Source organism: Staurois parvus, unplaced genomic scaffold, assembly GCF_062004578.1.
Source record: "Staurois parvus isolate SC_StPar_1 unplaced genomic scaffold, SC_StPar_1.0 ptg000475l, whole genome shotgun sequence".
NCBI classification, from domain to species: Eukaryota; Metazoa; Chordata; class Amphibia; order Anura; family Ranidae; genus Staurois; species Staurois parvus.
The window spans coordinates 4,416,840-4,443,395 of NW_028318271.1; the positions used below are offsets into that span (position 1 = coordinate 4,416,840).

General features: G+C 42.5%; 1 protein-coding gene across 1 annotated transcript in view; it reads left to right on the forward strand.

Annotated features, from left to right (window-relative positions):
- The window catches only part of ADAMTS12 (ADAM metallopeptidase with thrombospondin type 1 motif 12), a 696,444-nt gene that overhangs the window by 533,816 nt on the left and 136,072 nt on the right, over positions 1–26,556 (forward strand). Inside the window, exon 17 of the mRNA XM_089689453.1 lies at positions 19,842–19,968. Coding sequence (XP_089545579.1) covers positions 19,842–19,968 — 127 coding nt within the window. The remainder of the gene's footprint in view (positions 1–19,841; positions 19,969–26,556) is intronic.

Sequence of the window (26,556 nt, forward strand, 5' to 3'; positions counted from 1 at the left end):
GAGCATGCACGAGTGCCTCCATAGTAAAGATGTGCACAACGAAAAAAAAATTGTTTCAGATTAATTAGTTAAGTAAATCATTTAGTTTTTTTCATATTTGTTATGTTAGAATGATTCGTTTTCAGAATTAATTTCTTATTTTCGGATTCATTTGTATATTCATTGTCCTGAATCAATTCATATTTTTGGGAGTTATTTCCGAAGATTTGGATTCTTTTGTCATGTTGTTTTTTTATTTTGGCAACTTGCTGCAACTTGTTACTTTCTAACTTAGATGTAACTTGCTTTGAGACTTTGGTGTGACTTGCTTGTGACTTTGATGCGACTTGCTTGTGACTTTGATGTTTTGTGACTTCGACTTTGCGACTTCAAAGGGTTTTATAAGTTCAATAACATGTCTTACACTCTGGCCAAACAAATTAAACAAATAAATATGAATTTGTTGTTTTCATTATAATTTATTTCGGATTCGTTGAAATTCGTTACTATTGTGATTCAGAGATTCAGATACATCCGAATCTATGAATAACGAAAATTTAATTTGAAATTCGATTGATAACTAAACGGATTGCACATATCTATGCCATAGTAAGTGGCTTGCTATGGGGGCACTTGGCTGGCGGGAGGAGCCAGGAGCACCGACCGGGGACACGAGAAGAGGAATATTGGAGCTACTCTGTGCAAAGCCATTGCACAGAGCAGGTAGGTACATTTTTTAATTTGAAAAAAAAAATTAATTCAGAATCACTTTAAAAGAGAAGTATGGATTAACAAAAATCTGATGCTGCATTGGCCCCCAGCTGGCTCTAAGACTGATCACTCAGTCCTCAGTGTTCTGTGAGCAGAGAGCTAGTGACTGTCAGTCACCAGCTTTCTGCTCTGCCCCTTCAGGCGGATCGCTGAGAGGCTGAGCTCGGTGCCTGGAAATGCTCTGAGATGTCAGCCGATAGTGGGATTTAGCCCATTGTCAACTGAAAATGGGTTACAGAAGTGCAAAATGAACTACACTCCTGTGACCCCCAGGAGAAGCATAGCCAAATTAGCTTTTTCCACTCTGTCTCCACTCTGGATGGAGGAGCAGAGACATCTTTTGGAAGCAGCAACTGCTACTTTATCTGAATAGATTGGTACTTTAAAAGAAGTTGAAAAATAACAGACTTATTGGCCAGATTAACTGGTGAAGATAAAGGGAAAAAAGCCTAAAAATAAAACTAATACTATTGTTTTGTGGCAAATTAATGGATCTTTATTAGGAGTGGATGAGTGCACTGACCCTTGACTAAAGGATATGACAACTTCAATCCCTCTACTATCGCTTTAAAATAATAACACGGACTGTGCAACATGGGTTTAGATGGACACAGCAGCCATATTATTTACAAGAGAAATTAGTCATTTCTACAGTGCAACCAGAAGGGGATCTTTGAGTGTCCTAAAAGGCACAGTTTATAACTAGAATCACCCATATCCTCAGCTGCGCCCCAACCTGCTCGAAGACATTACAACCACCCACACACTTACTTTTTTCCCCCAGGGGGGCTAGCTCCTTGGGAACCCAACTAAGTGGAAGCGCCGTACCCCAGATGGCCCCCCCAGTTTTGTAGCAATTCAAGTGTTTTTTTAACCACTGAGCTCCAGAAGGTTTTACCCTCTTCATGACCAAGCCATTTGTTGCTATTTGGCACTGCGCTACATTAATTGGCACTTGCAAAGTCATGCAATGCTGTACCCAAATGAAACTTATTTTTTTCACACAAATAGAGCTTTCTTTTGGGGGTATTTGATCACAACTGGGTTCTTTATTGTTTATTATGTAAACAAAAAAAAAGACTGAACATTTTTGAAAAAACAAAACAATATTTTCTACTTTTTGTTATAAAACATATCCAATAAAAAAAATCCCTCAGTAGCACAGGGGCTGCGACTAACACAAGCACAGTCCCATACACATGGACAATTAAGGATCAGTCTAGGGGATATCTTTTTAGTATTTATTGCTGAAGAACTAAAGAACAGGAGAGGAATTTGGGTCACAGGACTCCAAACCAATCAATAGCAATAATGGGAGGACAAATTTCTCACTAATTTTCTAGTTGCAGCTTTTCCTGGAGGTAACAGGAAAAGGCCAGTATGTCAAAGACCCTACCGCAGCAGTCCATATAGGCACTTCCGGGACTTAGTTCCCTTCTGGCACTTGCAGAACTAATAGTCCACAGCAAGGTCTTTGCTCACAGCCTCCCAGTGACTGTGTGCCAGCATTAACAGGTAGATCGTCAGTGAAGGAGATAACAAGATCCTTTTCCAGGTAACTTCAGTGTAGTGCCCTCCAGCAAAAACCCATTGGAAATCTTCTCTAGGACCTCAGCCTAGCAGCTGCACAGGCCCAGACTGCAATCTCTTGTCTCAATGGATCTGTCTCTAGGGCCAACAGCCCCTGTGTCACGTACCTGACAGAAGTCGGAATTGACGAGGTTAGCCTCTCTTGTATCTCCAAACCAGGCCTCACTGAAGGTGAAACAGATGGTGCCGAAGACAGGAGGAACACGAGTGCCTGTGGATATTGATAGTGGAACTTGTGGCTGGTGATGTAATCTTGGTAAATCAGACAGGGCATCCAGTCAGGAACAGAGGAGATGCCAGAAGGTCCAGCTGAAGTTAAGGAAGCACTCCGCCGGAACTGCAAGATCTGGGTACGTGGCTTGCCGGAACTTCTGATAAGTGTGAGGCCGGAACACACCGTGACAACTGGAGCTGATGTAATGACAGCCAGGACAGGCACTCGGCAGGACTGTAGAGCCAAAATGGAGCCGGAAGCATGGTCAGAGTAATAGCCAGGGTCAGAAACGAGCAGGCGAGGAGGTACCAAAACATCAGACAGGGACAAGGTCAGGAGGAAGCCAGGGTCAGAAACCGATGAGCAAACGCATAAACAGGATCCAAGAGCAGGTCAATGGCAAGCCGGGTCAGTAACTGATACACACAGAATACAGCAAGAAACAGGAAGTTAGCTGAAAACCAGTCAGCACTGACAGAGAGTAAGAGCCTCCTTTAAATAGACTGTCTGGCGCCAGAAACAGTGGGCACGCTCCCGCGTGTGTGCACCCGTGTGCGCACATTTTTGCGCGCATGCACGAGCCCATGCTCATTTCTATTAGGCCTCCTTACTGGCCTGCCTCGCCGCTGGCTATCCCCGCTTCAGTCGATCCTGAATACGACTGCCAGACTCATTCACCTTTCCAACCGCTCCATCTCTGCCACCCCGCTCTGCCAATCCCTCCACTGGCTTCCGATTGCGCAATGGATCAAATTCAAAATCCTAACACTGGCGTACAAAGCCGTCCACCATACTGCCCCGAACTACATCACTGACCTAATATCCAAGTACCGCCCAGCACGCACACTCCGCTCCTCACAAGACCTCCTTCTCTCTAGTTCCCTGGTCTCCTCCTCCCATGCCCCCCTCCAGGACTTTTCCAGGGTGTCACCCATCCTCTGGAACTCCCTGCCCCAACCCATCAGATTATCACCTACTCTCCTCTCCTTTAGGCGCACCCTGAAAACCCACCTCTTCAGGGAAGCCTACCCCACCCCCTGCTAACTTGCCAACCTCCTCCACTTTTGCATCCCCCGCCACCTTCCAGATGCCTTCTTCAAGTTAAATATTTAGTTAATTATCTGAATCTGCCCTATGCTCTGGAAACTTCTTTCAGAGGCAGGTGGGAGGAATCAAACTCTCAGCACAGGAAACTCTGAACAGACCAACATGATCAGTCACTGCTCCACTCAGTACAATGGAGCCAAAAGCTAAATTTACCTAGCAACCTAACTAGAAGAGGGTGTTACACAAGCAAAACATAACGATCCTGGACTGTAGAAACAGTAAGTACAATTAGCATAATAAACAGCTCAACAAATACAATTTTTATAGAAGCTACTATTTATCTTTGGACTTACTTGCATCGTGTTCTTTTGCAAAGTGTCCCAGTCAAGGCTGTTTTTGTGATTTGATTATATATCTAGATGTTCTCTGTGTTATTATTTTGCTTTGAGCACTTTAGATTACTAAGTTTCTTTGCTGCGGTTAACATACTGAATTTCTCTAATGTATGTGCTACTTCCATCTTGCTCAGAACTTTGTAGAGATATTCAAATATAATGAAGTCTGAACTGTTAAAGGAGAAAAAGATAAATATGTTTCAGAGATAAATAAGAGATAAATGAAATCTGCAGAAGACCTGTTTGCTCCAAATGTAGGAATATTGAGAACTACTTTCCTGATTGTACACTACAGGGTTCAAGATTTTTAAATCATTCTGTCTTCAGGTAATTGGAAACTAATATAGTGCTTACTTCCTTAGGAGCAGCTCCCATAGGAGCCCATGTTCTTTCCCAGTGGATTGCCCTGTGGCCAGAAACATGAGCACAGCCACACTTTTCCTCAATAACCAGTCTAGGGGTATTGTTTTTGTTGTTTTTATTTTTGGAGAAATTTGATAGGGCTGAGGGAACTCCAAAAACAGAAACAATGTACAAGTTGAGGACAGTGATCTCCTTTCTATAAAGCTGAAGAAGTCCTTGCATATAGCAAACTGTGGACTTGGCTTGTAGTAGAAACAGTTAAGTGCAGAGCTGAAGCACAAATCCTTGCATATAGCAAACTGTGGACTTGGGTTTGTAACTGAAGCAGTAAAAGTGCCCAAGCTTCTTCCTTTAGAGCAACAAGAGCAGAGTCTCTTCACAGAGAACGAAATACAGTAAGCTCTTCAGAACACAAGCCAATGTCCCCTTCAAAGAAACACACAGCTAACTCTCTAGCACAAGAGGGTTGACAGCAACCCAAAAGTCTCTAAGATATCTCACAGCAGTCTATACTCACAAATGTCCAGGGACAACTGGTTGCCTCCTTCCAACATCCATGTGACACCTTTTTCCTGTGATACTAGACTAGATCTTCAGCACACAACCTCTTAGTCAGCTTTTTGAGGGCAGCTGCCCTCCAGGCTGGACTGATCCTCAGTAGGAAAAGACACAGAAGCCCAGTCTTTCTAAATATTTATGCAGTTACCCAAAATTCTTTAGGGCCCTGATCCCTGGGATTGGCCAGGGCTGCATAAATATTCATATTGTCATATTGTCATCTGCATAGCTCCACACCTATTCTGAAGAATTATACAGCTGTCTAGAAAGCAGGAAAAGCTATCATACTAGCAGCAGCTAAGAACACTGAACTGACCTAATTGTTTAGCTGCACTGGATACAGTGAGCACAGCTAAGTTTACCTGACAGACAATTGCAGCCACACTGATTATGGCGAGGCAAGCTAAATTTACTTTAGAAAAGCACATTCAGCTCCACTAAACACCATGAGCCAGCACTAAATCTAACTAATCCTAGTGACTATCAAGGAGGGTGCTACACTGCCAAAAAAAAGCTGCTGGAGCATCACTCATATTACCTCATTCACTCCCCACTATCCTCATGTTTTGCTAGTGTCTTTAGGTGATTGACCTCCTCTCTTCTGAAAGAAGTTTACCTTCTTTCCATGGATATTTTCTCACTCTCGTCTGCCAAGATGATTCTCCTATCAAGATATTTGGCTGCTTCATGTACACTGTGGCTTTTCCTGCAATTCTAAATCAGTTGACTCTTGGCAGAGCCTTAGGACTCTACTCATGCCCCACTGAAAACATTCAGTGAACAAACTGCCTTCTGCTACAGCCTTATATTTCAGATTTTGACTCATCAGACCAGAGCACCTGCTGCCATTTTTCTGCATCCCAGTTCCTATGTTTAGGTGCGTATTGATATTGAGTCAATTAGCCTTGGTTCCATGTTTGAGGCATGGCTTATTGGCCGTAATTCTTCCATGAAGACCACTTCTGGCTAGAATTCTCTTGAGAGTAAATGGCTGTACCTGGGACCCTCTGGTTTCCACCAGTTCCGTGCTGATGGCACTGCTGGACATCTTCCGATGTCAACAGGAAATAAGCATGATGTGTCTTTCATCTGCTGCATTAAGTTTCCGTGGCTGACCGCTGCATCTACAGTCTGCAACATTGACCGTTTCTTTGTGCTTCTTCAAAAGAGCTTCAAAAACACATTTTGAAACCCCATGGTGCCATGGTGTACAACCTGTGACATGAAACTGTCTTTCACAACCTCACCTTAGTATCAGAGTATGGCTGTTCCTCACCCAGCTCCTACACAGCTTCTGTTTCAGTTAATGACTGTGTTTCAACCTATAGTCACTAGGGTGTGGTGTGCGGGCTGGGGGGAAGACTAGGAGCTCGGTTTTGGAGAGGTTCAGTTTAAGGAAGTGAAGCGACATCCAGTTTGATATGCTGTTTAGTAGGTTTGTGATTCGGGCGGAGACTGAGGGGGTGAGGCAAGGGGTTGAGCGATAGATTTGTGTATCGTCGGCATACATAGAGGTGGTAGTTGAAGCCGTGAGAGTGTATGAGTTGGCCAAGGGAGGAGGTGTAGATGGAGAAGAGAAGGGGCCCGAGGATGGAGCCTTGAGGGACCCCAACAGAGAAGGGGAGTGAGGGGGAGGTGGTAGCATTATAGGTAATGCTGAAAGAGCGTTGTGCCTTTATCAGGCCCGCCCCGCAGTCCAGAGTACTTGGTGTCATTCTGGACTCCAACCTATCATTCCAGCCCCAAGTCCAATCACTAACTAACTCATGCAGACTCCACCTCCACAACATCGCCAAAATCCGCACGTTCCTAACCCCAGAAACCACTAAACAGCTCATCCACTCAATCATCATATCACGACTCGATTACTGCAACTCCCTCCTCACTGGCCTGCCTCGCCACAGGCTATCCCCACTTCAGTCGATCCTGAATACGGCAGCCAGACTCATTCACCTTACCAACCGCTCCGTTTCTGCCACCCCCCTCTGCCAATCCCTCCACTGGCTTTCGATTGCGCAACGGATCAAATTCAAAATCCTATACTGACGTACAAAGCTGTCCACCATACTGCCCCAAATTACATCACCGACCTAATATCCAAGTACCACCCAACATGCACACTCCGCTCCTGACAAGACCTCCTTCTCTCTAGTTCCCTAGTCTCCTCCTCCCGTGCCCGCCTCCAGGATTTCTCCAGGGTGTCAACCATCCTCTGGAACTCCCTTCCCCAACCCATCAGACTATCACCTACTCTCCTCTCCTTTAGGCGCACCCTGAAAACCCACCTCTTCAGGGAAGCCTACCCCACCCCCTGCTAATTTGCCGATCTCCTCCACTCTTCCTTCCACTCCATCCCCCACAGCTATCTCCTCCTGTACCACTATCCCCTCCCTCCTAGATTGTAAGCTCCAAGGAGCAGGGTCCTCAAACCCCTCGTGTATCACATTGTATTGTTGTTGTACTGTTGCATGTTCTGTCTCCCTTTGTAATGTACAGCGCTGAGCGAACCGTTGGCGCTTTATATATACTGTATAATAATAATATATCAAATTGATGATGATTAGCACCTGCTTGGTATAATTGGTAATCATACACCGGACTCTATTCCTACAAATTTCCAGGCTGTAAAAAGTGTTCAAGTGTAAGAATTGAGCCAAAGGATAGTCAAACCAAATATTGATTTGATTTAGATTTTTCTTCAGTTCGCTCACTTTGCATTTTGTAAATTGATAAATAAAACAGTTAAAATATATATTTTTGAAAGCATTATTACTTTACAGCATTTCTTTACACCTGCCTAAAACGTTTGCACAGTAATATATATGATAAAAATGTCCTTACCCCTCATCTTCCCTTTTTTTTTTCTTTTCCCATATAATTTTCATGTCCCTTCTTAAAGTAGGTACACACACCAAAATAAACGAAAAAACAATTAGGAGTCCTAGCCATTCCACCCCAAAACTGAATTAATAAAAAACAAAAGAAAAATGTTTTAGCTGAAAGTATATGTTTTATTTCACATATGTGAAAAGAAATTTAATCTCCAAACACGGAAAGATTTATTCACAGTGACAGCTGTGAAAATGTGGAATAGACTCCCTCAAAAGTTGGTTCTGGTCAGCTCAGTGGATTGCTTCAAAAAAGGCCAGGATTCGTTCTTAGATACACAGAATATAACTGGATACTAACATTTATAGGTAAAGTTGATCCAGGGAATATCCGATTGCCTCTCGGGGGATCAGGAAGGAATTTTTTTCCCAGCAGGAGCAAATTGGATCGTGCTTTGCTGGGTTTTTTTGCCTTCCTCTAGATCAGTGTTTCTCAACTCCAGTCCTCATGGACCCCCAACAGGTCATGTTTTTAGGATTTCCATTATTTTGCACAGGTGATTTGATCACTTTCACTGCCTTAGTAATTACCACAGCTGTTTCATCTGAGGGAAATCCTGAAAACATGACCTGTTGGGGGTCCATGAGGACTGGAGTTGAGAAACACTGCTCTAGATCAACTGTGGATGTAGGATTATAACTTTTTTTTTTTATGGTTGAACTGGATGGACTTTTGTCTTTTTTCAGCCAGACTAACTATGTAATTGTGTAACTATGTGTTTCTCTTTTGGATATTTTTAATTTCCTCTTTTCATTGCCTCATTTCCTTAAAATTACCTGATGATACTGCCAGTCCCCTTCTCCCTTGTAAATTGGCCACACCAAGCACAGAAACAGATTTTTACTTGCATGGTCCGTTGGTATCCCAAGACTTGCTGCAAAGAGATACCGGGCACAGTGCTAACACATTGGGGGGGATTTACTAAAATTGGAGAAAAAAGAATCTGGTGCAGATGTGCATAGCAGCCAATCAGCTTCCATGTTTTATTGTCAAAGCTTAACTGAACAAAGCTGAAGTTAGAAACTGATTGGTTACTATGCACAGCTGCACCAGATTCTGTGTACTTCAGTTTTAGTAAATCTCCCCCAGTATGTTTACCAACCATGCCTCATGCTCAGCCTTGCCTTGATGATTGACAATGGCTCTTGTTGACAAACTGCACCCGCTCATAGCTAAACCTCCTGCCCAAATTAGAAACTGACCCACCCCCGTGATCTGGAAGAAGATGTGAGAGGTACGTGATCATGTAATTTAAAGTGACATTGTCACGCTTACCCCTAATGCAGGTGGTCAGACACTATAGCTGGCTTCTGTGTTCTTCACCTATAGCAGTCCCCTTTCCCAGAAGGCACGCAGGCCTACCGGTACTCGGTTGCTCCCAGAACTTATGCACAATGTTGTTGTGCCTAGATACCACAACGGGCAGGCGCGAACTGAGCACAGCAAACAGGTACTTGTGGTTGTCAGACAAGCAGTGTGGTTCAATGACAGTCCAGGTACAAAGCAGGCAAGGTTCAGAATAGTCAAATCTGTAGTCAAAAGGCAGGCAACGTTCAAAGAGTAAACAAAATATAAATAAATCAATCAGCGCAACCAAACAAAAAATACAAGAAATATGAACAATAAAATTTGCAGGAAATTATCAAATACTTTGCAGGCTGCAATCTCTACACATCAAAGTCGATACGCAACACTTTCCAAAAATACAAAACAAAATAGTGTAGTTCAACCCAAATAAATTATAAAGTCCAATATAAATCCACATCCTGTGTGAATAAAAGTGACATCCAAGTAACTTAAACTCATGTGCTTTCCGTGCTTCCACCACCAAATATCAGATGGCTGCTCACCTCAAATACATGACCCCTACATTACTAGTCAGGTCATATAGCGTTTTTACCTTTCTGGGACAGTAAACTGCTAGATGTAAGTAACAAGGATTTCTTCCCCCATCAGATGGAACAGTCAATGGCAGAATGCAGAATCTAATGCTGTCTGTATAAATCACAATTTATTATAAAGGCTAAAATTGCACTTACAATGTTTGGCACTTAGACCATTGCCAGTTAAGATCACATATAACACACACCAGCAACATACCAGGAAGGCAAGATAGCAGAGGGATGACATTACGCCTTAGGCTCCTCCCCCTAAGGCGTAATGTCATCCCGTGGCCATCTTGCTTTCTTGCCTTCGTGTGTGAGATATGCAATCCTAACTGGCACTGGTCTAAGTGCCAAACATTGTAAGTGCAATTGTAGCCTTTATAATAAATTGTGATGTATACAGACAGCATTAGATCCTGTATTCTGTTTTTGCACATATATCCCTGCCATTGAGTGTTCCATCTGATGGGGGAAGAAATCCTTGTTATTTACATCTAGAAGTTTCCTGCCCCAGAAGGGAAAAAAACTCTATATGACCTGACTGATAATGCAGGGGTCATGTATTTGAGGTGAGCGGCCATCTGATATTTGGTGGTGGAAACACAAAAAGTACTGGATTTTATGTTATATGGATGTCACTTTTAGTTACACAGTGTGGATATATATTGAACTTTATAATTTATTTGGCTTGTGCTACACTATTTTGTTTTGTATTTTTGGAAAGAGTTCAGACAGCAGTCCATATCCGATCCAAGGTCGTCAACAAGGAAATCCAAACTAGCAGGCAAGGCAGATGACAGAGAGCTTGGATCTCATGTTACAAACACAATATCACAAGCATGAGACTGCAGGCTTGGCTGGCTTAAATCAGGTTTGGTCTCTATCCTGAGACTGGCCACATCAATCACCTTGCAGGTGGACAGACAGACAGAAAGAATGTATCACAACCAAAACCAGGAGGCTGGAATGAGACCAGTAGCTGCGATGGAGCAGGAGTACTACACGCTGCTTACAGACACTAAACAATATCCTTATTTTCCAAAAATAATCCATACACATCCACTACTTAACGGATCTGTAATCTGTTTTTCATTAAATCATTTTCTTCCTCCTCGTAACATCCTATGTGATCTTCCGAACCTCTTATTTTCCTCCCACTTCTGAGCAGTACATGTAAGGTGCAGTAATGTGTACTGCTCTATGCACACTAGAAAAGTCCATAGTCCTTAGTCCACCTCATGAGCGAGCAAGAAAGGGTGGCTACATTTCTACATACAAAGGGACCATGGAGAATGAAGGTAATCACCCTCTAACAGGAAGTTGGATCACAGCCGTTTACAAAAAAAGAATTTGGAGATTCTGAGGAGACTGAGAGCAATAAATGGGACTTTTTCAGTTAAGAATGTATACTTGAATGGAATTTTTTCCTACCTTAATTCTCTGCCACTAGACTAAACAATCAATTTAACACAAGGGTAGATGTTTTAATTTTCATGGAGGTGGCCTTTAGGACAAAGAGATCTCACGGTGCGATGATCCAACATGTACAAGAACGAGGGGCTGTCTCAGCCCACCAGGCTCTGACTATTGATACAATTTCACTTGGTGGACTGGCCTTTTAACTAATAAAAGGGATGCATTTTACAGACTCCAGACAACAAGACATGATATTGTAAAAGAAGAGAACTCTGTCCATACAAACTTAGTCTAATGCTAGCCATGCATGGCTAGATTTTTCTTCAGTGCACAGACAGAATATAGGAAATCTAATAGATTCCTCCATCCAAGCCAACAAGGCCACCCATAGCTTGCCAATTCAGCAAGAATTGAATTAAATCAGCCATGTATGGTCAGCTTAAAGGTCATAGATGGATAAAATTTCCTAAGAAAACTGTTAGGAAAAGTCTTATATAAAGAATATATACAAAGAGCCTAAGAACATTCTCAATACATTTGAATGTCAAAATACTTAATTTGCTTTTAACCACATACAGGGGGTTGATTTACTAAAACTGTAGAGTGCAAAATCTGGTGCAGCTGCACGTGGTAGCCAATCAGCTTCTAAATTTGGCTTGTTCAATTAAGCTTTGACAAAAAAAAAAACTGAAGCTGATTGGTTTTCATGCAGAGCTGCACAAGATTTTGCATTCTCCAGTTTTAGTAAATTCACTCCACACTGTTATAAATTTATTTGTTCAGGAAAAATGTTTCCTCCTACACTCGTTATTGCCTATGTTTGTGGTCATGAGAAAGTCAGCATTAAGGCATAACTCCAGACTTAATAACGAGCCACCATGAGCACAGTTAACCCTCTAATAACCCATGGCTCACTGACTATACTGTCATACTAACACTAAGCACTCCAGACACTACCACAGTTAGGGAATACAATCTCCCAGGTGCACAGCATTTAGGAACTGGTCCTGCAGAGCCTGCACTGGCATCCACCAACCCAGCAATAACTGTCACCTCACTCCCAGGGACATTTCCACAGAGAGAGAGAGATTGGATTGAACTGCATCCAATCTACATGACGTGACTTAACATTGATTCCTATGGTGCCTGTTCCTATATGTCTGGTGCACTGGCAGTGCAGATTCAGATGAAGGGAACATTTTGAAGGATCTACAGGTGAAACACAAAAAATTAGAATATCGTGCAAAAGTTCATTTATTTCAGTAATGCAACTTAAAAGGTGAAACTAATATATGAGATAGACTCATTACATGCAAAGCAAGATAGTTCAAGCCGTGATTTGTCATAATTGTGATGATTATGGCTTACAGCTCATGAAAACCCCAAATCCACAATCTCAGAAAATTAGAATATTACTTGCAATCAATAAAACAAGGATTGTACATAGAACAATATCGGACCTCTGAAAAGTATAAGCATGCATATGTACTCAGTACTTGGTTTGGGCCCCTTTTGCAGCAATTACTGCCTCAATGCGGCGTGGCATGGAAGCTATCAGCCTGTGGCACTGCTGAGGTGTTATGGAAGACCAGGATGCTTCAATAGCGGCCTTCAGCTCTTCTGCACTGTTCGGTATCATGTCTCTCATCTTTCTCTTGGCAGTGCTCCATAGATTCAGGTCAGGCGAGTTTACTGGCCAAGCAAGCACAGTAATCCCACGGTCATTGAACCAGGTTTTGGTGCTTTTGCCAGTGTGGGCAGGTGCCAAGTCCTGCTGGAAAATGAAGTCCGCATCCCCATAAAGCTCATCTGCAGAAGGAAGCATGAAGTGCTCAAAATCTCCTGCTAGATGGCTGTGTTGACCCTGGACTTAATGAAGCACAGTGGACCAACACCAGCAGATGACATGGCTCCCCAAATCAACACAGACTGTGGAAACTTCACACTGGACTTCAAGCATCTTGCAGTGTGTCCCCAACACTTTTGAATGGCCTTTTCCTGACAATCCTCTCCAGGCTGCGGTCATCCCTGCTGCTTGTGCACCTTTTTCTTCCACACTTTTCCCTTCCACATAACGTTCTATTAATGTGCTTTGATACAGCACTTTGGGAACATCCAACTTCTTTTGCAATTACCTTTTGAGGCTTTCCCTCCTTATGGAGGGTATCAATGATGGTTTTCTGCACAACTGTCAGGTCAGCAGTCTTTCCCATGATTGTGATTCCTACTGAACCAGACTGAGAGACCATTTAAAGGCTCAGGAACCCTTTGCAGGTGTTATGGCTTAATTAGCTGATTAGAGTGGGACACTTTGAGCCGAGAATATTGCACCTTTTCACAATATTCTCATTTTCTGAGATTGTGGATTTGGGGTTTTCATGAGCTGTAAACTATAATCATCACAATTATGACAAATCACAGCTTGAACTATCTTGCTTTGCATGTAATGAGTCTATCTCATATATTAGTTTCACCTTTTAAGTTACATTACTGAAATAAATGAACTTTTGGTCGATATTCTAATTTTTCCAGTTTCACCTGTATACAGATCTACTCAAAAAGTAGGCTTCTCCTTTTCAGGGCTGGAGCACACCATTACCAAACACTTTTCCGTGCCACTCAAAAATATTCCAGATCCTAAATAAAAACAATTTTATTCTTGCAGCTAGTTTGTTTCATTCCTTTTATCTTCCCTATACCAGGAAGAAAATATGCTCTGTATATTACTACATGACAGATCTTTTATCTGTTAGGAAGAGTTCAGTGATGGCAACCCTTGTAGCTGATTAATGCAACCATCAGCTGTTTCATACTTTTCTTTTATGCAATTTTTCTCTGTAGTGTAACATACTGTGCAGCATCCATCTTCATCAGTTTTCCTGAATAATGATCCCACGCCTCTGGAATACGTTAACGTGTGATTAACCTCCTGCCATGCCATGTAGGCCAAGAGATCGGGTCACCATAGTTACAGATCTGATTCACTCCATTACACCAGCCTTTTGTTTTAATAAAACAATTGCTGAAATAAATGGATAGATTGTTCCATGGATTACACATGTCAGTAGATGGACAATACAATGTTAAAGGTATTTGTCAGAGGTGCCATGGTTGCACTAGAACTGGAATGTTGGCTCATGCCAAAGGCTGATGTAAGTTTTTATAGCACAATGTTGGCAGAAAGGAGGTAGGATTCTGAAATAATGGTACATATAAAAATCTTTGCAATTTATAAAATAGGAAAGGGATTCAGGAAACTATAAAAAATACCAATGAATGCAATTATGTGATTAACCACTTGACCTCCAGAGGATTTACCCCTCTTAATGACCGGGCCTCTTTTTGCTACTCGGCGCTGCACTAATTCAACTGATAATTGCGCGGTCATGCAATGCTGCACCCAAACAAAATTTACGTCCTTTTTTTCACACAAATAGAGCTTTCTTTCGGCGTAATTTGATCACCTGTGCGCTTTTTATTTTTCACGCTATAAAAAAAAAAGTCAAAAATTTTGAAGAAAAACAATATTTTTTACTTTCAGCTATAAAAAATATATAGTAAACTCAAAGTCGGTTATAAATTTAGGCCAAAATGTATTCTGCTCCATGTTTTTGGTAAAAAAAATCCCAATGAGTGTATATTGATTGCTTTGTGTGGAAGTTATAGCGTCTACAAACTATGGTATAGATACTGCAATTTACGCCATTTTTCTGCTATACAGCGCTGCGCTAGTTTAACTACCTGCCGACCGCAGATAGCCGAATGACGGCTGCACTGCGGCCGGCCAGTTCTGAGTGGACGTCATATGAAGTCCTCCCAGAACGCGCTCTCCTGCGCGCCCCAGGGGGCGCGCACCCGGCGTTCTCCGTGATCGCTGTGTCCGTAGGACACAGCTGATCACGTGATGTGGTAAAAGGCCAATCACAGCGGCCTTTTACCACGTGATCAGCGGTGTCCAATGACGCGCTGATCAGAGGGAAATGCAAGTGCCGGTTCTCGGCTGCACTTTCCTCTTTCCTCACGCTGTCAGATCGTGAGGAAAGTACTGCCGAGAACCGGCAGTTGTCAGAGCGGGGATCGGCACCGATCATCAGGGCACTGATGATCAGTGCCCTGATGATCGGTGCCCAGCAGTGCCACCCGCAAGTTCCGCCCACCTGTGCCCAGCAGTGCGCCCACTAGCTCCGCCCACCTGTGCCCAGCAGTGCACCCACCTGTGCCCAGCAGTGCACCCACCTGTGCCACTCTGCAGTGTCACACACCTGTGCCCAGAAGTGCCACCTACCTGTGCCCAGCAGTGCCACCCACCTGTGCCCACCCACCTGTGCCCACCAGTGCCACCCACCTGTGCCCACCCACCAGTGCTGCCCACCAGTGCCACCCACCAGTGCAGCCCATCAGTGCTGCCAGTCAGTGCCACCAGTCAGTGCCCAGGGGTTGTGCCAGTCAGTGCCGCCAGTCAGCGCCCAGCAGTGATGCCAGCCAGTGCCGTCTATCAGTACCCATCATCAGTGTCACCTATCAGTGCCGCCTATCAGTGCTGCATATTAGTGCCGCCTATCCGTGACACCTCATTAGTGCTGTCTATCAGTGCCGCCTATCCGTGCCACTTCATTAGTACTGCCTATCAGTGCCCTTTAGTGCTGCCTATCAGTGCCCATCAGTGCCGCCTATCAGTGCCCATCAGTGCTGCCTCATCAACGCACATCAGTGAAGGAGAAAAAATGCCTGTTTGAAAAATTTTATAATAGAAACAAAGAAACTTTTTTTTTTTTTCAAATTTTTTGCACTTTTTTTATTTATAGCGCAAAAAGTAAAGCGCCCAGTGGCGATTAAATACCACCAAAAGAAAGCTCTATTTGTGAGAAAAAAATGATCAAAATTTCATATGGGTACAATGTTGCATGACCGCGCAATTGTCAATCAAAGTGCAGCAGCGCTGAAAGCTGAAAATTGGCCTGGTAAATAAGGGGGTATAAGTGCCTGGTAGGCAAGTGGTTAACGGACAATTGCGCGGTCATGCAATACGGTACATAAATGAAATTTACATCCTTTTTTTCCCCACAAATTGAGCTTTCTTTTGGTGCTATTTGATTGCCTGTGCAGTTTTTATTTTTTGTGCTATAAAAAAAAGGCTGACAATTTTGAGGAAAAAAAAACAATATGTTGGACTTTTTGCTATAAAACATGTCCAGTAAAAAAAATGCAAAAATCAAATTTAGTCATAAATTTCTGCCAAAATGCATTCTGCGACATGCTGAAAAAAAAAAACCCAATACGTGTAAATTAATTGGTTTATGTGAAAGTTATAGCATTTACAAATGGCGGGAAAGATACTGGAATTTTTAGGTTTTTTTTATACTAATAATGGCGGCGATCAGCGACTTATGGCGGCGATCAGTGACTTATGGCAGCGACCAGCGACTTATGGCGGGACTGCGGGACTGTGGCGGACATTCTGACATTGAGGGTTACTGACTTGGGGTCACTGACATCCCCAAAAACACTAATACAGTGATCAGTGCAAAAAAAAAACCACTGACACTGTACTAATGGCACTGGGGAGGAAGGGGTTAACTTTATTTTGCAGGGAAGGGTTATCTGAGTGAGGGGAGTGTTTTACTAGGGGGCGGGGTGTGTGCTGGACGGGACAAGGCTGATCGAGAGAGAGAAACTCTTCTTTCTCAATCAGCTCGTCCTCGAGCTGTAAGGGAAGTGACAGACAGCACAGCTACTGCAGCTGTGCTGTCTGTCACTATTTGCCGCCGATTGCCGGGAAACAGCCAGTAAAGACCGGCTGTGACCCGGCGACTGACATCCGCGGCGGTGATCGACGGGACAGATAGGGCGGCGGCGCGCCTCACGCGCGCCCCCTATCTGTTTACAAAACACGCATTTTAAAACGTGGTTTTGCCTGCCAGTGCCGCTCTGCCGCCGTATTTCTACAGTGGCAGGGCGGCAAGTGGTTAATAAAAAATATAGGTATGTATATTTTTCAGTGCAACTAGCTAGTCTCTTACTCTAGGTTCACGCCTCAGTGTTTTCTGCAACGTTTTGCATTGTGCAGAAACGCAGTACAGTCCATTTAACATGATCTCTTATGGGACATGTTCACATCTGCGCATTTTCACCCAGTGCATTTTTTTGGAAAGGGTCAGATACTTTTTTGAACGCAAAAAGTTGCGTTTTTGGTTCTATAGACTTCAATGGAAATGCTGAAGAAAAGCATGTATTGCGTCTGCTGCATTTTTGATGCATTTTTGACGCGTTTTTGATGCATTTTGCATTTTAAATCTGCCTAGCAACAAGAAAAATTTTAAAAAAGGAAAATAACCCCCTGCAAAACGCATAAAAAATGTGGCAAAAATGCATCAAAAATGCAAGTGCAAAAACGCAACGCAGAAATGCATTGCAGAAATGGCTCAAACGCAACCTGCATAGGTGTGAACCTAGCCTTAGATTGTAAGCTGCAAGGACCTCTTAACCCTCTTGTATTGAACTGTATTGTTACTGTATTGTCTCCCTTTATATTGTAAAGCGCTGAGCAAACTGTTGGCGCTATATAAATCCTGTATTATAGTAATAGTTTAAATACCTGAACTTGACTCGAGTTCAGCACTCGTACTGGAAGAAGGAAGAGCAGTGTTTGGGGAAAACTGGGTATTCTGAATGGTCTTATCAGTCTGTTGATGCAATTTTACTGTTCAATCAAGGGTTGCCTAAGCCCTTTTCATATGGGACTGATCCATTTCTCTAGGTATGGGATCTGTCCCCTGCTGAGTCAGCTGTCCGTTTACACCCGATTGCCCTCTGAACATTTTTTTTGTGTTTATTTAATGTAATGTCATTAAAGTATTTTTTCACTTCTTTTTTTTTTAAACTCTTTGTGGGAATGGGTACTAAAGGATACTAATTTACCTCTTACTTATTCCCCTAAGAAGGGGTGGATATGTTTGAGCCTCCATATTGTACCTCAATGCAATAGGAAAGAAGAAATACAAAGAAAAGAAGAAGAGCTGCCCTTTTTTCAAGAAGAAACATTAAACTGATAGAGGAAGAAAACAAAAGTGGGAAGGGGGAGATTTAGGGGCATTTTTTCAATATTTTTGACCCTATTCAATACACTACCTCTAACTTCCCTGTTTAATAAATAATTAGACTCACTTGTAGTTGAATTCTTGTTAATTAGGATTTTGTTGTCTAAAATTTAGCTTTGCTCCTTAAGGTGGAAATACACAATTAGAAAATCGACCGATCGGCCATCCGACCACCGAGAGGCGTTCGTTCATTGGTGGAAATCGTGGCCCACATTAACTAATCTAAAAATATTGTTCGTCGGGCAATACGTAGTGTTGACGTCTTCCATACAAGTGGAAGTGACGCAGTGTGCGTGTGACCTTGTAGCCACGCCCTTCCAGCCAGAACGAGTGATATACACAATTACCAGCAATGAGTATAATATCGTTTATTACATGACCTATATACATAAATAGTGATACATAAAATATAATCTGCAGAATTCTGGTTTCATTATCTCATTAGGCCAATCTACTTTTAACATTTGGATTTTTCATTCGTGTTTATGAAGATTCCTTGGACATAAACATCCAGGTCATCTTCTGTTTCCGCTCATGCGTGATAGCGCTTGATATGGTTTTTGGTAAATCTAAAGCAAAATTCTCAAGAAAATTGTATAATGTATGGCCAGCCTTATGGTCCTTTCACATGGGCGTTCTGTTTCTTTCATCAGTTCAATCACGTTTTTTCCAAGAAAAAACAGATCAGTTCACATCAGTTTTTCACCAGTTTACATCCGTTTTTCACCAGTTTACATCCATTTTTCATCAGTTTACATCTGTTTTTCACCAGTTTACATCCATTTTTCATGAGTTTACATCCGTTTTTTACCAGTTTACATCCGTTTTTCATCAGTTTACATCCATTTTTCACCAGTTTACATACTTTTTTTACATCCTTTACCAATGCAAAAACGAACCTATGTCCGTTTACATCCATTTTTTGTCCATTTACATACGTTTTTCGTCCGTTCTGGGGTTTTTTTTCTAGGGAAGAAAAATGGGGGTTTCTTCTGTTCAAAAAAATGGATTTTAACGGATGCGGACATTAACGGATGTAAATGGATGATCATTCATTTACATCCGCTCGTCCATAGAAATAAATGGGGGTCCGTTTTTCATCTGTAAACGGGCAGATGAAAAATGGACATATGGAACGCCCGTGTTAAAGAGCCCTAAGACTTTCATTTGGGTGTATTCATTTTTGCAACATGGTCTTGAATAAATTTGTTATTCATTATTTGCAATCAATGGCCGGCATTTGTGAGAGCATTTTGTAGTATAGTGTTCCATTGAAAATGTTGATTCTGAAAGGAAAGTAAAGGTTTTCTGACAAATCTGTTGGGGTTTACGTATTTATGCTGAGCGCTGTATAATAATGAGTCTGATATTTTAACTCTTCCCAGCTAAAATGATTTATTTTGTTGCTGTCTGTGTAACAGTTGTACATATTTTGCTCACTTTCTGCCCTGGTGACTAATTAAAGAAAAAATCTCAGAGCGCCAGAACAAACAGAATTGTATTTCTGGAAAAAATAAAATGCTGGAGTTTCAATTTAATTGCAGATTGGAACAAAAGGTTCCTTCGAAGCCTTCATTCTGTCTCCTGCTAATGAACAGCTCAATTAATTATTGGTATATGTATTTCTACCCCACAGGTGTTCAGCGACAGATCACCAGATGTGTACTGAAAGGAAGAGGCGTGGTTAAAAGTTCCTTTTGTGATCCAGACGCACAGCCGATGCCACGACAGAAAAAGTGCAATCTGCAAGATTGCCCGGCAAGGTGAATTCAGATTAATTAAACATAGCAAAAGATGGTGGAGTAAGGCTGTTCCTTCCATGAGGGACTGAGGAATCTTGTCTGATTGAGCAAAGCATCTTTTTTAAATAGTGTTTTATAGCCACCTAAATTTCATCTTTAAAGTGGTTGTAAATCTCGGACCAGGAATATCTTTTGCTATATCCATCTATAGTGTGTACTTTCCCTCACTTAAGAGCACTAAGTGTCATTTCTGTTAGTTTCCTCATTCCTTTGCTATCTGCATGAGTCACATCTGACAAGTTTCCCTGACACCAAGAGAAGAATGGTGACAGAGGAAGGACCTCCAGCAGATTGCCAGCCTCAGCTCTGTTCCTGTGAGCTGTTTTACGGGGGCATGTCTATTCCCTCCAATCATCTCTCAGAGCTCTTTTCACTGAGCTCTGCAGAGTGTAATTTTAGCTCACCAACCCCCCAACCCTTTTTTTTCTGAACTCACAGACAAACTTGGAAAATTCAGCACTTTGAATGTAGAGAAGTATAACTTCTGTAGGAGGATTTGTTTTATCTCTGTGTATCACCAGAGATGCGGCCAGTCACTTCAATGGGTATATGTAAGGCTTTACAACCACTTTAAGCAGTAATCAGCTGCTAAGATAGTAATGTAAAAGACTTTACAGGGTATTCATTGGGCTATAAAGGCAGACATTGCAACTCAATTGAACACACATTGAAACACATGAAACTAGAATTTGAATTCTTTTACCTGCACCCTGAGATGACCCAGATGGCCCAGAAGATGGTCTGCGATGAACTTTTGCAATATTGTCCCTCTAAAGGACAGAAATGCTGCTGTGGCCATTGCTGATACAGCATGCAGGCTCCAGGACTGCCATTCTGATCTTGATTTCACTACCTAGTGCATCAGTGACTTTACTCACTGCATGCTTGTTCCAGATCAATGTCTTGCAAGGTCGTGAAGCCAGGATGACAACCACAGAGCCTGCAGCTTAAAAAAACAGCAATGATTCCTATATTTCTGTCATCATGGAAACACTATTAATTGGACCTGAACTAAACAAAAAAGGAAGAGCTACTGTATATAATGGGTAACATCAGGAAATGTTAATTCAGCCTAAACTGTACTCTAAAAAATGTACCTTTTGTCTTAGATTCCTCCTAAAACAGAAGCGTTCTTCCTGTTCTTTGAGCCTCATAGTTGTATATCTGCAGTGTACTTTATCTAATCTAGGGCATTGTGCTTGTAGACTCACAAGATTTGGAATCTGGTTTGGTGATCTCAATGCCATGCTTCTGTTCTTGCTAGAGAGAAAGCTGTGCCTAAAAACTTGCAGTGCAAGGATTGGTGTTCCTCTAAGGCCCCTTTCAGACAGGGCAGATTTGTCAGCATGATCTGCCTGTTCAGCGGGGGGATCTCTCCACTGATCCCCGCTAAACAGGTGAATGACAGGTCTCTGTCCGATCTGTGATTTCAATGGGTTGGTCGAATGGAAATGGACCGCCTATCAGTTTCTACCCGATGGTCATCCGATTCAATCTGCTGGACGGATGAAGAATGGATCCCCATCCATCTGTTTTTGTCATACAGGATGGGATCGAATGTGACTATTGTCCGCTGACACCCACCAGTCCATAGATGTCTATGGATGGACTGATCTAGTCTGCCTGAAAAACAGACAGGGGGGCCCCATCGGTCCACTCGTGTGAAAGGGGCCTAAGTCTCCCGCTGCTTCCTAATTATTTTCCCACCTACCATTAGATCACCAGTCATCAGCACCTCTAAGTAAGGAAGCAAAACTTGCGCATACCACGATGACACAAAGGGGTTGGTTTACTAAGATCTGCTGCAACTCTGCATAGAAGCCAATCAGATTCCAGTTTTTTTTTTGTCAAAGCTTAATTGAACAAACTGATGTTAGAAGTTGATTGACTACCTTGCACTGCTGAACCAGATTTTGCACTCTCCAGTTTTAGTAAATCAACCCCAAAGAGTGCAGAACAAGGAGTTTGAGAAGAGACCAAGGCACCATACTAGTGGTTGTAGAATCCATAACTATTTAATACATCATAAACTGAATAACATAACTAAAGCATTATGGAGGGTTTTCGCCAGGTGCTGTCTGCAAAAAAAACTTAAAAGTGGCAGCCACTATTACAATCAGTTGTTGAAGCCTTCTTTGAGCAAAGGAGAAAATGTTACTCCTGAACCTTTTAACGTTTCAGGGGCCCAGCATCTTTTCTAGAAAAAACTTTAACCACTTGCTGACCGAATGACTGCTACAGCATGGTCGTCCAGTTCTGGGAGGGTGTCATATGATGGCCATCTGGGACTCTCTGTGATCGCTCTGTCCTTTGGACACAGGTGATCATATGACACAGTAAAGGGTCAATTACAATTTTACCACATGATCAGCTGTATCCAATCACAGCTGATCACGATGTAAACACAGTTGCTGGTTATCGGCAGCACTTTCCTCGCGCTGTCAACAGCAAGCATTAAAGGAGACATCTACACTGGTAATCAGGGCACTGGTTATCATTGCCCTGATTATAAGTGCAGCCCCAAAGGTACCCATCAGTGCCCAGAAATGCTACCAATCTGTGCCCATCAGTGCTGCCAATCTGTGCCCATCAGTACCACCAGTCAGTGCCACCTATCAGCACCACCAGTCAGTGTCTTTCAATGCTGCCTATTAGTGTCCACCAGTGCTGCCTATAAGTGCACAATCAACTAGGGCTAAAGAAAGCCCAATAGGAGGTTACTAGGCGGACCAGGAAAAGAAGAAGAATTAAAAAAAGACAAAGTTGTCTTACCAACATGAAGGACTGTACAGCCAGCAAACACACCACCACCCCACTCATCCACAGATTTTGGATTACCCAATAATTTCCACTTGAAGAGTGGACTAAAACCCATAAATACTAGAGGGTAGGTAAAGCTGTAGGGCATTTGGCCCATATCATAAAGTCTGTACTAAACTATCCAGAAATGTCCGTGCTATGCCGCTAGCCCTACATCCAGGTGTGGGCATGTACCTGGGTTCGGAAGAAACCACAACGTGGGTTTGTATAAGTTCTTCAGCACAGTTCAGTCTGATCAGCACTCATACATCAGTAAAACCATCACTGAGGTACAGCTACTCTTCCACATCATAATAAGCTCACAGTGGGAAAAGTTCAAATAGCCATATAATTATAAAAGGTAGACCTTCAAGTGTCATACACCTAGGCTCACCCATCCCACTTCAAGGCATCCGTGAAAGTCATCGGCCCATTCGAGAAGACATACAGCATCTTCGCCTCTTCACCTGATGGCAGCCACGGAAGCATCTTGCCCTTGGATGGGGTCTCAGAGATGCCTGCAGATGTGTAGCCCTCAGTGGCTATGGATGGTGTAAGCTGGTCAGGCCACAATGCAATGTATGCTGGCCGACACCGTTGTCTTCGTGAAGACGTCAGCTACGTCAATAACGTGATGACATGTCCTCCTATATGTTTCGCCCAATTAGCTTAGGCCTCTTCAGGGATGGGAGAGGCCACTCTCCATGGTACTTATATACCTACCGGCATGCAGAAAACTGCTTAAGCCACTAGATGCCACTCTCCTACTCATATATACATCATCACTCAAGCTATTAGCTGCACAGCATTGTTTGTATTGGAATTATCTAAATGTATTAGGGAAAAAGACAGCACATTTCTTATAGTTAACAAATGCATAACAATGGAAAGATATAAAGAAAATATCTTTCCAATGCTACCAGGTTTAAAAATACCGCCAACCCATTTCTATGGGTAAAAATAGAATACAGTCAGAGGTGTATACATTATTCCAGAAACACCTGCAAATTACATTCGTGTTCAGGTCTTTAGGGGCTAGTGTACCTAGCTTGAAAACCAAAAACCTGACCAGACTGAACTGTGCTGAAGAACTTGTACACATCCACATTGCGGTTTCTACTTAACCCAAGAACATGCCCACACCTGGATGTAGGGCTACCGACAAAGCACAGACATTTCTGGATAGTTTAGTTCAGACTTTATGATATGGGCCAAATGCCCTACAGCTTTACCTACCCTCTAGTATTTATGGACTTTAAGGCAGCACAGTAGCTAATTGGTTAGCACTTCCGCCTGGCAGTACTAGGGCCGTCGGTTCAAATCCCAACCACGGCACCACCTGCCTGGAGTTTGCATGTTCTCTCTGTGCCTGCGTGTGTTTCCTCTGGGTACTCCGGTTTCCTCTCACACTCCAAAGACATGCTGGTAGGTTAATTGGTTCCTGTGTAAATTGGGCCTAGTATGTGTCTGCATGAATGTAAGCTAGGGACCTTAGATTGTGCACCCCTTGAGGGTCAGGCACTGATGTGAATGTACAATATATATGTAAAGTACTGCGTAAATTGACGGCGCTATATAAGTAGCTGAAATAAATAAATAATAGTCCACTCTTCAAGTGGAAATTATTGGGTAATCCGAAATATGTGTGGATGAGTGGGGTGGTGGTGTGTTTGCTGGCTGTACAGTCCTTTGTGTTGACAAGACAACATTGGGGTTTTTTTTAATTCTTGTACGGTGTGTAGGTAACTTAATGCTCTTTTATGCTTTTGTACTAATTGGATTGAATAAAGCCTGTTTTTTCTTAAATAGTCACCTGGTCCGCCTAGTAACCTCCTGTTGGGCTTTCTTTAGCCCTAGTTGATTGTAGACTTGCTGTGAGTTATGCGGACCACACCATTTATCTTACTAGTTTACTTAGGTGAGTCGGCTTTAATAAAAGTGGAATGTTAAGGGTCCTTACCATGTGATAGGGCATTTGCTATGTGTTGGTCCTTGGTGTCATTTTTAATCAATATGTAGCTGCCTATCAGTGTCCATCATTGCCACCTAACAGTATGCATCAGTGCCGCATATCAGTGCAGCCTCATCAGTGCCTCCTCATCAATGCCCACCAGTGTGGACTCATCAATACGGCCATATCAGTGCAGCCTATAAGTGCCCATCAAGTGCTGCCTATCAGTGCCTCCTAATCAGTGCCCATCAGTGCTGCCTATGAGTGCTCCTAAGTGCAGCGTCATCAACACACATCAGTGAAGGAGAAAAATTACCTGTTTGCAAAATTTTATAATAAAAAACTAAGAAAACTTTTTAGTTTTTTTTTCAAAAATTTATTTTTTCGTTTGTTTAGCAAAAAATAAAACACCCAGTGGTTATTAAATACCACCAAAAGAAAGCTCTATTTATGTGAAAAAAAATGATACAAATTTCATATGCGTGCAGTCTTTCTTGACTGTGCAGTTGTCATTCGAAGTGTGACAGCACTGAAAGCTGAAAATTGACCTGGGCAGGAATGGGGTTAAAGTGCCCTGTAGGCAAATGGTTAAAGCTGAACTCTGAAAAAAATATCCTGGCTCCAGTAGGCTTCCTCAATCCATGCAACCAGTCCAGTGCTGCAGCTATAAACCCTGCACTGCACCTGGAGGAGGCAAGCATGCAACCAGTCTTAGCCGCGGCTGCATGCTTGCCTCCTCCAGGTACAATACAGGGATTATAGCTCTGCATTATATGTGGTGATGCCAAAGGAACAGCAAACTGACAGGGAGAAGAGGACAGGGCTCATGCCAGCTGGAGTGAGAATTGCAGCAAATAATACATTTCTCCCAATAGCCCTAGAAACATCAAGCATTTACCCTTCCATTGTGGGGGGACCCCACTGCAAAGGTATATTAGTCATAATCCTGGAGTTCAGCTTCAAGTCTTGATAAACGGGATGGAAACCCTTGACATGGGTTGACTGTTTTTACATTTATTATATAATAACTGATTAAGGACTCTACAACCACTACCGGTTTGGAACTCTTGTATCTTCTCAAATTTCTGGATGCTGCTGCGAGACTCCCTCAAGGACCGCTTGTGTCCTAACCAGAGCAGTTGCACTCCACAAAACTGAAATAACAGAAGGTCAAGCAGCTCACATCCATACACTCCAAACAGTGTAGAACAAGACATGATAAGCTAGTAATGGGGAAAAAGTTCAGCTGGTGGGAGACCATAGGCATGGCTTGTGACCAGTCCTTTGTTCTCCTTTTTAGGCACAGCTCCCACAATGCAGGTCCTCTTTAAGGCCTTGTGTTAACAATGTTGTTCTACTGTTCAAATTTCTATATTGTCAACTATTTAATGTTGTGAAACTGATCTCATAAGTTCTGAGTAGCATAAAGACAGGTTTGCTTTATCTTAAGATGACTTTGGCCTTTCCAATCTGAGAGTCAATAGGATGAATAACTTTTCATTACATTAAGCCACTTCTGCATGACACAGACAAATGCTGATGTTTGCCAGATAGTCGAACACTCTTATTTTTATTTGTATCACAACCTCAGTATTTAAATGATAAATTGTCATGTGTCATGCTTGAATCAAAAGCCATTAATTCATTTTCAGGATGGCGCATCTAGCATGAATTCTGTAATAGGTGATAGGTCTGTTGGGCTTAAAACTCACCCCATGAAATGCAATCAGTTATTGGTTTACTGGCCTATTGAGTGTTTTGCCAACTAAAAGGTTTTTAATTAAACCAGGTTCTTCTCT